General features: G+C 43.3%; 2 protein-coding genes across 2 annotated transcripts; both read right to left on the reverse strand.

The window, feature by feature from the left end:
- Window positions 1–7,930: 7,930 nt before the first annotated feature.
- Window positions 7,931–8,287, reverse strand: LOC141637947 (uncharacterized). The gene has a single exon (XM_074447366.1). It carries the CDS (start codon window positions 8,285–8,287, stop codon window positions 7,931–7,933), a length of 357 nt encoding a protein of 118 aa, XP_074303467.1.
- A 422-nt stretch (window positions 8,288–8,709) lies between these two features.
- Window positions 8,710–9,450, reverse strand: LOC141637948 (uncharacterized). The gene has a single exon (XM_074447367.1). It carries the CDS (start codon window positions 9,448–9,450, stop codon window positions 8,710–8,712), a length of 741 nt encoding a protein of 246 aa, XP_074303468.1.
- Between the last annotated feature and the right edge of the window lie 2,876 nt (window positions 9,451–12,326).

The following is a 12,326-nucleotide window of genomic DNA, read 5'->3' on the forward strand; positions in this document are numbered from 1 at the left end:
AATGCTACAAGATTTCGGGTTGGGCTTTTAAAGACCCCAAAGTAAAAGTGACCCGTCTCGAATGACTCGACTTGACATCTGAACTGAGGATCCCAACTTGACCTGATTATTGTTGGAAATTGGTCGTAATCCATAAACAACTTAATGATACCAAACTCGAAAATGACATGAGCTTCTGGCCCAACCCGACATGATCTGACCAGAACAATTTTTAATCATGTTCTATCAACAAATTCCATGGAAAAATTTAGAACCGTGTGACATTCAGTTATTCGAAAATTACTTATTGAAGTTGTGTAAAAAAAACTACCTATAATCTACTTAATCCAAGATAATTAATTTAAAAAGTTTCAATCCTTAATATTAAATAAATTTGGGTAAAAATCTCAAGGAACTCAAGTTCAAGCCCCCCTAAGAGAAATTTTGTGGAGTGTTCATGATCTAAGGCTATGCCTTTTAGATTCCGAGTTTGTCACTCTCGGGTGGATTCCCTGGTATACGTGGTTACTGGTTTGTAGTCTAACACGTATAGCCAGGGGGTTTACCCAGTGGGCACCAAAAGTAGCGATTGCGCGTCCCCCCATTAGAAAAAAGAAAGAAAAAAAAAAGCAATATCGACTTAGATGACAACTATCTCCCCTAATAATATATCATGAGTAAGACAGACACATACAAAGCTACAAACATACAGGCATATAACTATACAAAATCTAAAGAGTTTGTTGCTAATAATAGAGAAATTCGTGATAGTGTAAGATAGTTATACATTATACAACAATATTTAAAGGGTGATTAATTTTGCGGTAAGCATTTTACTCGGTACAAATATATTGTTAACTGTTCTAACCTGATAGTAGGAAATTTGTCGTCTACTTCCTATACCAAAACTATTTGTAAAACCCGAAAAAGCGTAGTATTTAGTCGGAGTCGAACTCAAGGACGGCGGGGGTTGCTACAAAGTTCGATTAAGAGTCAAGTTTAATCAAAATTAAAAGTAAAGGTTTTGGTTATAATCACTAGAGCAAAAGACAAACAAGATGATGATAATGAATACGGTTAATTAAAAGCTAGGGCTTTCGGGGTCATCAATATGGTCTAGGGGCAAACATGAAGATCAAAAAGGGTCAATGGCGAGAGATTAACCTAAGATGAAGAACCAATGTCTTGGGTATCTTAAGGGTGGCTACTAATTTTCATTAAGTATCCCTCCTCTCCTAACATACATCAAGACTCCCAAAAACTTTCATTCTAAGGGAGAATTAAGCAAAAAATGAAGAAAGGCAAAAGCTTTCACTTGAGCAAATCAACAAACACCTTGAGTGCAATGAATAGGAAAGTTAAACAATTTCACCAAAGACCAAAATATTCAAAGAATCATGCCCATAAATCCCATAAAGAATCACCCTAAACCCTAGAAGGGATCTACTCACTCATGTTAAGGGAAATTATGCTAAATAGAGAAGAAAAGCAAACAACACAAGGAGGAGACATAATGAAGGTTGTAACAAAATCAAAAGACAAGGAAAATGTAAACAAATGATAAACAAGTAAAAGAAAGGAGAGAAATTATACCAACAAAAGAAAAGATGGAAGCTTGATTGATTAATAGGAAGGAAAACCCTTCAAAATCCCCAATACAAACTTCAACAAACAAGTGTAAACAATTGACTATTACTAGAACTAACTAATTCTTGCTAAATATTAATAATAATTATTGAAAGATTAGAACTTGATTAAGGAGATATTACAATAAATATGGAATGTTTTTCAGATCTAGGGTTGTGTGCAAAAGGGTTTAAGGAGGGGGTATTTATAGGCTATCATTGGATTAAGGGAAGAAAGAATGAAAAAGCCCAACTCGTGTGCGTGTGTCTCTTGGGGCCGTCGCCGGCCTCCTCTCCGGCAGCGCGTTTCTTTCAAAAAAATCGAGAAAATGAAGGTTGCGTAATCCCCGGTGGGGCTTGGCGGCCACTGCCGGCAGAGATTCTCTTCTTGGGATTTTCTTCCAATTCTTAGTGTCGGTACCCTCTGTAGGTTGACTGATCTGGCCACCGGCTCTGTCGGCGGCAGCGTTGCTTTAACTTTGGCCAAAAACTTCTTCGAAAATTTGACTAAGTATGGGATAGTGTTCCCCTGTGGGTGGGCGGCTGTTTTGGCCTGCCGCTTGCAGAGAACATCTCTTGACTTGTTTCTTCCTTTTTCTCCTCGTAGCCATACCTCCCGCCGGTGGGCGGGCCTTGGCCGCCCGCCACAGAGGATTTCTTCTTCAAAAATCCTTCATCTCCCCTTTCTTCATGTAAAGGCATTAGAATGCCTTTTCTTGCCCCAATTCCTTCATACTCGACTCGGTTCCTACAAAAGGACACACAAAATGACAAGTACGGGGATCGGGCACAAATGCAAGGAAAAGCACACGAACTCGACTCGTTATGAGCCGGAATGCGCCAAAGAAAGAGGGAAATAAGGTGCAAATAATTCATATATCAACCTCCCCACACTTAAACCTTACTCGTCCTCGAGTAAGTCCAAAATCAATGCACAAGTCCCTACTAAAATAGACAAGGAGAGTGAGTGCACAATATAAGCATCACTCAACTAAACTACTACTTAAGCCGATCGAGTATTAGCGCACTCAACGCCCCTTCAACTCACAATTTGGCACTCATGAGGGGAGAGTGCCCTATTGCAAGGCAAGTTGGGTCTTGCTACAAAATTTTTGATGCAAACATTCAATTAAGCACAAATCGACAAGTATGACGCATCACAAAAATCAAACCGCTTTCCTCATCTAAGCGGCCGTTTTACTTTGAACGATTAAAGGTTTTGGTCGGGAGATACCGTCTCATAGTCTCGGCGGGGTGTCAATGCCCTAATGGTGGCTCAAGCAACCGCAATTTGACAACCAAACGCCTAGGAAACAAATTCAAAGGCGGGAAAGGGGGAAACAAAGCCTAACCTTCGAGAATCACATGACACACTCGAGATTCAACCAAATTGACCCATGACTAAGGGGACCAAGACTACCGACTTCCTCACGGTTTTCACTAATCTCTCATTTCGTTTTTGGAACGGGTGATTTTTGTGTAAAAAGTAACCAAAATCACTCATCTACTCGACTCGTGAGACATGCCCGCAATCTAACATGGAATCTTCTCCTACAAGACCACTAATGAGATGCAAAAAAGGAAAATATGCATAAAAGAAACAAGGGTTGTAATGGGGTTAGGCGATGGGTCGAAACGGGATTGGTGCAAGCACCGTTATGGGTTATTTGGAGTTTAAGATCAAGTTGTTGTCAAAATTTCCCTTTCTTCCCAACTTATCACAACAAATGAATGAATAAAAAAGAACATGATATTAGTTGCCTAAATCACACAAAAATTTGAAAATCCGACTCATTTGGAAAAACATCATTTTCCCTTTATTTTGCAACGCCTTTTTCTACTCCTTTAATGATGCATAAGGAGTGTTGCTCGGCTTTTTCTCATCAAACATAATTCAAATACATATAAGTAAATCTCTTTTCTTTTTCACATTTTTCTTCTTTTCTATTTTTTTTTTTTTTTTTTTTTTTTTTTTTTTTTTTTAAAACCTCTTTATTCAAAGCAAACCAAACTAAACCATCATTCCAACTCAAGTGGATTGTGCACATCCACTAAACCAAGATTCAAATCCCTTTGCTTCATACTAGCCAAACTCATAGACAACTTTCTTGATCAAGGTCGGTTGTTTTTGGGTTGTAGTTAGTATTGTAGGTATCAAATGAAAGGTCAAGGCTCAAAAGGGGTAAACAAAATCGGTCCTAGTCTAAAGGGTCGAAGAATTAGGCTTATTTGGCAATGTGAGGCTCAAAAATCGAAATGCAACTTGTTGTTTCAAAATATGCATATAGATGAACATCTCATGGTCTAAAAGGAAAGGACGCCATGCTTGTGCGTCGTGATGTGACACGCCACGCGAGGAGCCTACTCACACCTAAAAGGGGGACCGGGTATGGATGTACCGGTCCCAAGGAGGCTCTAATCCTCACATTTGAGTAGCTAGGTCGAAATCTAGGCCTAGTCTACGGTCTATGGTCTCACAGGGTGGTCAAAACTCTCCGGTCTAGCCTCATTTCCCGTATATAACGAGGATGTCACAAGGTGCAAGCCAATAGGAGGGGAAAGACGTGGCCAAGACAATATCATCATTGAGGTATCATACTCCCTTCCTAGACCAAATTTGTTCAAAAACTTATATACAAACTCGATGCAAAATGTAAATAAAGCAACAAACACGTATTCACAAGGTACGAAATACATTTCTAAGCACTAGCAACCTAAATAAACATGCAACAATTGTCTAAACCTAGCAGCACGTAAGCAACACATACCAAGTTCCAAAATGGAACATCCTCATCAACATAGCCCATCCTCCTCCATAAATACAATAATTGTAAAAGAAAAGGAATGGAAAAGGAGAAAGAGATAAGAAAGATTGAACCGAGCGGTCTTCTAGTCTCCTAATGCCTCAAATGTCCCGTATGTGCCTGCACCACTTGTTAGACAAACATATATATACAATGCAATTTTTTTTGAATTTTTGAAATTTTTCAATTTTTAGGCATTTTTTGAATTTTTATCAAATTTAAAGGTGCAAACAAATATTCACAAAGTGGATATTTCTCTCCCCACACTTGAAATTTACATTGTCCTCAATGGAACAAAGTATAGGGAGAGAATAGGAAAAATAAACAACATATTTTTGGTGGTTTTTTAATTTTTGAAAATAAAAATAACATATTTTTGGTATTTTGATTTTTGGAAATGAAAATGCATGTTTTTGGTTTTTTTTTTAGGCCCTCCCCACACTTATTCATTTACATGGGAGGGCAATTGAGTGAAATAAAATAACATGTTTTTGGTGGTTTTAGTTGTTTTTCAATTTTTTAGTTGATTTTTATATTGAAGATGCAATGCATGCTCTATTCTATATGCAAAATTTAAATGACAATGCAATCTAGTCTAAGTGAATGCAAGTACTAAATGTGACAATATATTACAAATTGAAATCTAATGCAATTCTATATGCATGCAACTATATGAATTTCTAACTAAATGCATACAAAATTTAAATATGAATGAGAAGTTTGGATTGGTGGGTACATACTTGACATTTGGATTGAACGTGGGGAGCATACCGAAGGCTCTGGATTGAAAAGGGAGGAAAGATAGGCCAAATTCGAGGCCGCCTAAGACTCAAAGTCCCCGTCATCATCATCATCATTGTTATCATTATCATCATCATTGCCATCTCCTTCCACCGCTCCAAACGCGGACTTGCTAAGGAAGTCGTCGGTGTTCATGGGTTCGCCGAAATTTCCGCCGGAAGAAAGGAAGCCGCCGGATGCCGCCCCGGAGCTACTCCCAACCTCGGGGCGGGAGAAAATGGAGGGTGTACCCTCGAACCATTGAGCATCATGCCCCTCCTCTTGAGAAGCGGGAGGGGGAAAAACGGGTGGGGTAAAATAATCCGGTCGAATATTGATGTCGGCGTAGACAAACCGGTTATCCTTGTGGTAACCACCATCCGGCTCAAGGAAGTAGGAGGGGTGGAGATGTTGGGGGTGCTCGTAGTTCCTCCTCATATAATCATCATAAATCGGAAATTGACCCACGGAGGTGTCATAGTATATCCGATCCAACCTTTGTTCAATACCCCGCCTCCCATTAGCGGCGGTTTCCAAACCCAACCGCATGTCACTCATGAATTTAACCAAATCGGCATGCATAGGAGGCGGGGGAGGAGGGACGTTGCTAGAGGAGCCTTCACCAAAATTACCCCCCCCAAGGTTGAGGTTGGAAGGTGGAGGGTGGTCGGAAGGAGGGCATGGAGTAGTGGAGGGAGGATGAAGTTTCCCTCCGGTTGTCACGACCATAGGTGATGGGGTTGGTCGGGGGAGGTTGGGTCTCATCGGGCTCTTCCTCAATCTCAAGGAGGTAGGACTCCTCACCGGGCTTGATTTTGAATTTGGAGGCATTGGGAATTGGGACGGAATTTTTCTTTTGAACTTGCCAATACTCGAGTCCATCAAAAGGATTGACCTTGATCCACTCTAGGTTTTTCGTTAACCATTGCTTGGTGATGTAGGTCTCCCCCCGGATCCACCTCAAATTGTTCAAGTTCACCGGGCGGTCAAGATTCTTAGCAATGCGGGTTATTATCCCACCCACATGAAGAGGGACTTTTTGCCCCGGTGACTTAGAGAGTGATTGCAAGTGGAGGGCCAAATGGTGACCCACATTGATTTCATAGGGGGCCGGGGTAGTGAGTAAGTAAGACCCCAAGATCTCCAATTCGGTAACCCGAAAAACCCATGGCTCATGGGTTGCAAAAATAGAACCTCCCACAAACCGATGCCAAATGCGAATGGGGGCATTGTGGCACGCAATTTCCGGCCTTTTCACGCCGGTTTGGTCATCTAAGCCCAAAATGGCTTTCCATACCCGAGAGAAGTGAGCGGTCTCGGGTGCCTTGAATTTTGGGGGGTTGTTAAGGCCGAAAATTCGGCAAAGTCTTCCTAGGGACAAGGAGTGATCACGGTTCATCAACCGGAAGTGAATTTGCTCAACCATACGGGTTTGTCGGTGCTTATCAAGACGGAAACTACTAAGGAATTCCCAAGTGAGGCGGGGATAAGTTTCCTCATGCAAATCATATAAGCCTTTCATACCAACGCCCTTAAACAATTCATAGGTTTCGTTGTCTAGTCCCATATTTCTCATAGCCGGTCTACAAATAAATTTTGTCGGGGTTAAGGGGCGATTTTTGAACAAGATAAATTTACCTTTTTGTTCTTGAGTGACGAACTCAACATCCGGGAAGTCGGGATCCGGGTTAGTGTCGCTCGCCGCCGCCTCAACCAAAAGCCGTTGAGCTTCCGCCATTTCCGACCTAGTTCTCTTGTTAGCCATCTTTAGATTGAAGGAAATGAGGACAAAAAGGGAAGGAGGATGAGGGGAATGAAGGAGGGTGAGGTGAGGATGATGATTAATGGTGATGCGGAAGGGTTAGGGTTAATGGAGGTGAGGGATGAGGGAGATGAGAGAAGAAGGAAAGAGAAAGGAATTGGAGTAAATGGGGGTGCACGGGCTGATTTCGAGGGATATAAAGATCCCCTGCCGGTTTGGCGAACCGGCAGCCGGTCAGCCGGTAGGGGTTTCGTATTTCTTCAAAAATAAAACCAACGCGCTGCCGGTGGAGGGCACCGGCTGCCGGTCCACCGGCAGAAAATTCCCCAATACTCCCTTTTTGCAGTTCAGCGGTTCCCCTACCGGTGAGCCGGCTGCCGGCCTACCGGCAGGGGATTCCTTCTTCAAATTCCCAACTTTTCACCAAGGCACGAGATCCTCTACCGGTGGGCCGCTTCGCCTGCCGGTAGGGAGTCCTTCTCCTAATACTCCTCCACATTTGACTCAGTAAGCATTCCTCTCCGGTGGGCGGGTACTGCCGCCTTCTTGAGAGGATTCATTTCCTTCAATCATTTCGTCTTTTTCACCAAGTATAGATCTCCGCCGGTGGGGGCCGCTGCCTGCCGGCGCAGGGATTCTAATTCCTTCAATTTTTCACAAAAAAAATTCAACGCGCTGCCGGTGGAGGGCACCGGCTGCCGGTCCACCGGCAGAGAATCACAACTATTCGTTTTCAACTTGTTTTCACTCTCAAACTCAACAATACACTTCCAATTCCTATCCTTGCCCATTTTTCGAGTTTTCAACTTTCAAACCGACGGCTCGTGTCGGGATCTCGGGCGAGGCTAGGGGTCCCACCCCCAAATTCAACTTTGTCAAGAATGTCCAATCCAAACTATCTCACACTCTATCTACATGCATGCTATGTACAAATGATGGTTCTTGTGGAACACCACCAAACCAATTCACTTTTGAGATTTTCAACTTTCCCTCTCCTCGGGGAGGGGTTCCCCGAGATAGAGCACTTCAATAGGACCCTTGCTATCACCGTCATAGTATCGCTTGATTCTTTGTCCATTGACCCTAAAAGTTCCCCCTTCTTCACTCCATAGCTCGAAAGCACCATAAGGAAACACTTTCATCACTTTAAAGGGTCCGGACCATCGTGATTTGAGCTTGCCCGGAAACACCTTAATCTTGGAGTTAAAAAGGAGAACAAGGTCCCCAACACTTATCTCTTTCTTCATGATTTTTCCATCATGCCATTTTTTCGTTTGGTCCTTGTAAATTTTGGAGCTTTCATAAGCTTCCAATCTCAATTCTTCAAGCTCATTCATTTGGAGAAACCGCACTTCTCCGGCGGCATCAAAGTCAAAATTCATTTTTTTAAGAGCCCACCAAGCCTTATGCTCCAACTCCACCGGCAAATGGCAAGCTTTTCCGTACACAAGTTTATACGGGGTGGTGCCAAGTGGTGTCTTGAAGGCGGTTCTCAATGCCCATAAGACATCCGGGAGCTTTTGGGACCAATCTTTCCGGCTCTTGTTGGTGACTTTCTCCAAAATGGCTTTAATTTGGCGGTTAGAAACCTCCACTTGCCCACTAGTTTGAGGGTGGTAGGCAAGTGCGGTTTTGTGCCGCACACCATGTGATTCAAGTAGAGCCTTGAAGGTACTCTTGCGGAAATGAGATCCACCATCACTTATAACTACCCTTGGCGTTCCGAATCTTGGGAAAATCGTGCCCTTAAAAAGTTTCATCACAACTTTGCTATCATTGGTGGGGGAGGCAACCGCTTCAATCCATTTGGATACATAGTCCACCGCGACCAAGATGTATTCATTTCCACAAGAGTTGGGAAAGGGTCCCATGAAGGGCATCTCACTTCTCTTCCCAATGTTCCCAACTCTAATATGTTAGTCAAGGGCATCTCACTTCTCTTCCCAATGTTCCCAACTCTTTGGCAAGCATCACACGATTTAACCAAGTAGTGAATGTCTTTGAACATGGAGGGCCAATAAAACCCACCTTGGAGGATCTTGGCAATTGTTCTAGAAGTGGCCAAGTGTCCCCCGTAGGCGGAATTGTGAACCCGGTCAACAATTTCTAAACCCTCCTCTCTAGAAACGCATCTCCGGAACATTCCGTCCCCACACTTGCGAAACAAATGTGGGTCATTCCAAAAGTATCTTCTAGCATCATTTCTCAACTTCCGCTTTTCTCTTGACTCCATCTCATCCGGCAAGAAACCACTTACAATGTAATTTGCAAGATCCGCAAACCAAGGAGTTTTGGCGGTAACTTCCATGAGTCCATCATCCCGCAACCACTCATTTATGGGTCCACTCTTGTCTTCTATCCCATGGTCTTCAACGGTCAATCTAGATAAGTGGTCGGCTACAACGTTTTCCGAACCGGCTTTATCCTTAATCTCTAAATCAAACTCTTGAAGAAGAAGAACCCATCTCAAGAGTCGGGGCTTTGCATCTTTCTTCACCATCAATTGTCTCAAGGCGGTGTGATCGGAGTAAACCACCACCTTAGACCCAACAAGGTATTGCCGAAATTTCTCCACGGCATGAACAATTGCCAACATTTCCTTTTCGGTAGTAGCATATCCACATTGAGTTTGATCAAGAGTCTTGCTTGTGTAGTATATCACATGATGCTTCTTATCCACAACTTGCCCAAGTACCGCACCAACCGCGAAGTCCGAAGCATCACACATTATCTCAAAGGGAAGATTCCAATCCGGAGATCGGATTATCGGTGCCGTGACCAATGCTCTCTTCAACCTATTGAAAGCTTCAAGACAAGAATCATCAAACACAAAGGGGGAATCCTTGAGGAGTAAAGAGGTTAGGGGCTTTGCTATTTTTGAAAAATCCTTGATAAAACGCCGATAAAACCCGGCATGGCCTAGAAAACTTCTCACTCCCTTAACATTGGAAGGGGGTGACAAGTTCTCTATGACCGCAACTTTGGCCCCATCGACCTCAATACCCCTCCTTGAAACGATGTGACCGAGTACAACCCCCTCCTCCACCATGAAATGGCACTTTTCCCAATTAAGGACGAGGTTATGCTCCTCACACCGTCTCAACACACTAGCCAAGTTCTCAAGACCAAGCTCAAACGAGTCCCCATGGACACTAAAGTCGTCCATGAAGACTTCCATGCTTTTTTCAAGGAAATCTGAAAATATTGCCATCATGCACCTTTGGAAGGTGCCGGGCGCATTACAAAGCCCGAATGGCATCCTACGGTAAGCATAGACTCCTATTGGGCAAGTGAAGGTCGTCTTCTCTTGGTCATCCGGGTGGATGGGAATTTGGAAAAACCCGGAATAACCGTCTAAGAAGCAATAATATGCATGGCCCGCGAGCCTTTCTAGCATTTGGTCAATGAAGGGAATTGGGAAGTGGTCTTTGAGGGTGGCGGCATTGAGCTTGCGGTAGTCAATACACATTCGCCACCCGGTCACGGGTCTAGTGGGTAGGGTGGTGCCATCCTCTTGTTCAACCATTTGTATCCCCCCCTTTTTGGGTACCACGTGGACCGGACTAACCCATTTGCTATCGGTAATTTGGTATATAATACCGGCCTCTAGGAGTTTCAACACTTCGTTTTTCACCACCTCGGCCATCTTTGGGTTAATCCTCCTAAGACCGTCAACCTTGGGTTGACTCCCCTCTTCCAAAACTATCCTATGCATGCACAAACTCGGACTTAAGCCCTTGATGTCATCAATGCTATACCCAAGTGCCCCTCTATGAGTTTTCAAAATTTCCAAAAGCTTCTTTTCTTGGGACTCACTTAGGTTGGCATTAACGATCACCGGGTAGGCCTCTCCCTCATCAAGGAAAGCATACTTGAGTGAGGGAGGCAAGGGTTTGAGTTGTACCTTTGGAGGGAGAAAGCCCTCCACTTTCTTCAATAGCTCTTCATCAACCTCATGATCCTCTTTCATTGCCTCATCATGCAAAGAGATTTGAAAAACCTCTTCCATCTCCGCCTCTTCACGGGCTACTTCGTGCACTACTTCATCAATTACCTCGATTGTGCTCAATCTTTCTACACTTGGACCTTTCATCAAATTTGGCAAGTTAAATTCGATTTTGTTGCCCTCAATTTGGAAGGTTAGCCGCCCATTCTTCACATCAATGAGAACTCCTCCGGTAGCCAAAAATGGCCTACCTAGGATGATGGGAGTGTGGCTATCCTCCGGAATATCAAGGACAACAAAATCGGTGGGAATCAAAAACTTTCCAACCTTGACGGGCACGTCCTCAAGTACCCCCATAGGGCGCTTGACGGACCTATCCGCCAATTGGAGAGTCATGGTAGTGGGAGCCAAGTTTTGAATGCCAATCCTTTTTGCAACTTTCAAAGGAATAACACTAACACTTGCTCCCAAGTCACAAAGAGCTCTAGAGATAGGAACACCGCCAACTACACAAGGAATGGAAAAGCTTCCCGGGTCACCAAGTTTAGTGGGCAATTTGTTAAGGATATGAGCACTACATGCTTCTTCCATAGCCACTATTTCTTGGTCACCCAAGACTCTTTTCTTTGTCAAAATGTCTTTTAAAAATTTTGAGTAGGTTGGCATGTTCATTATCACCTCCGTAAAGGGTAGGGTAACCTCAAGTTTCTCGAGCATATCACAAAATTTGGCATACTTGAGGTTTTCTCTACTCTTTATGGCTCTTTAAGGGTAAGGAATTTTAGAAACAAGTTGGGAATTGGAAGATACCTTTGGAGGAGCCGAACTTTTTGTTACCTTTTTAGAATGTTGCAAAGGTATTTCTTCAATAGCTTCCTCCTCATAAGGGAGGTCTTCCACATATCCATCAACATCCTTGCCCACTTGAATTCCTCTTCTAGTCAAATCTTTACAAGCTTTCTTTCCTTTCTTGTCTTCATTAGCTTTACCCGAAGCCTCAATGGGTGAGCTTTCCTCTTCATCATCCACTTCTACCTCATTCCCCTTGGGATCTTCATCAACTTCCAACTCAAGGTCTTTGTAAGGGTCCTCAAGCTCTAAACCACTCCTTAGCACTACCGCATGAGCATGGTGGCTATTTGAGGCATCTTTGGAGCTTTGTCCTTGAGCCAACAAACCACCGGGCGGCCTTTGAGGGTTAGCCATAGCATGAGAAGCCATCCTAGATTCCATTTCCCTCATGTCCTTAAGAAATGTAGCTCTCAAGTTTGCTTGTTCTTGTTGAGTAGCTTTTGCAAAATTAGCTATCTCTTGGCTATGTTGAAGTTGCATGTTCTTAATCATCTTCAAAAGCTCCACTTGAGAGAGCTCACCTTGGGGTTCTTGATGAGGTTGGTTGGCTATGGGTAAAGGGAACCCATAGTCATATC

Source organism: Silene latifolia, unplaced genomic scaffold (genome assembly GCF_048544455.1).
Source record: "Silene latifolia isolate original U9 population unplaced genomic scaffold, ASM4854445v1 scaffold_158, whole genome shotgun sequence".
In the NCBI taxonomy this organism is placed as follows: domain Eukaryota; kingdom Viridiplantae; phylum Streptophyta; class Magnoliopsida; order Caryophyllales; family Caryophyllaceae; genus Silene; species Silene latifolia.

Bases quoted from the DNA above. Each gene is read 5' to 3' on its own strand.
- LOC141637947 (XM_074447366.1), bottom strand. From the start codon at position 8,287: ATGAATGAGCTTGAAGAATTGAGATTGGAAGCTTATGAAAGCTCCAAA.
- LOC141637948 (XM_074447367.1), bottom strand. From the start codon at position 9,450: ATGGTGAAGAAAGATGCAAAGCCCCGACTCTTGAGATGGGTTCTTCTT.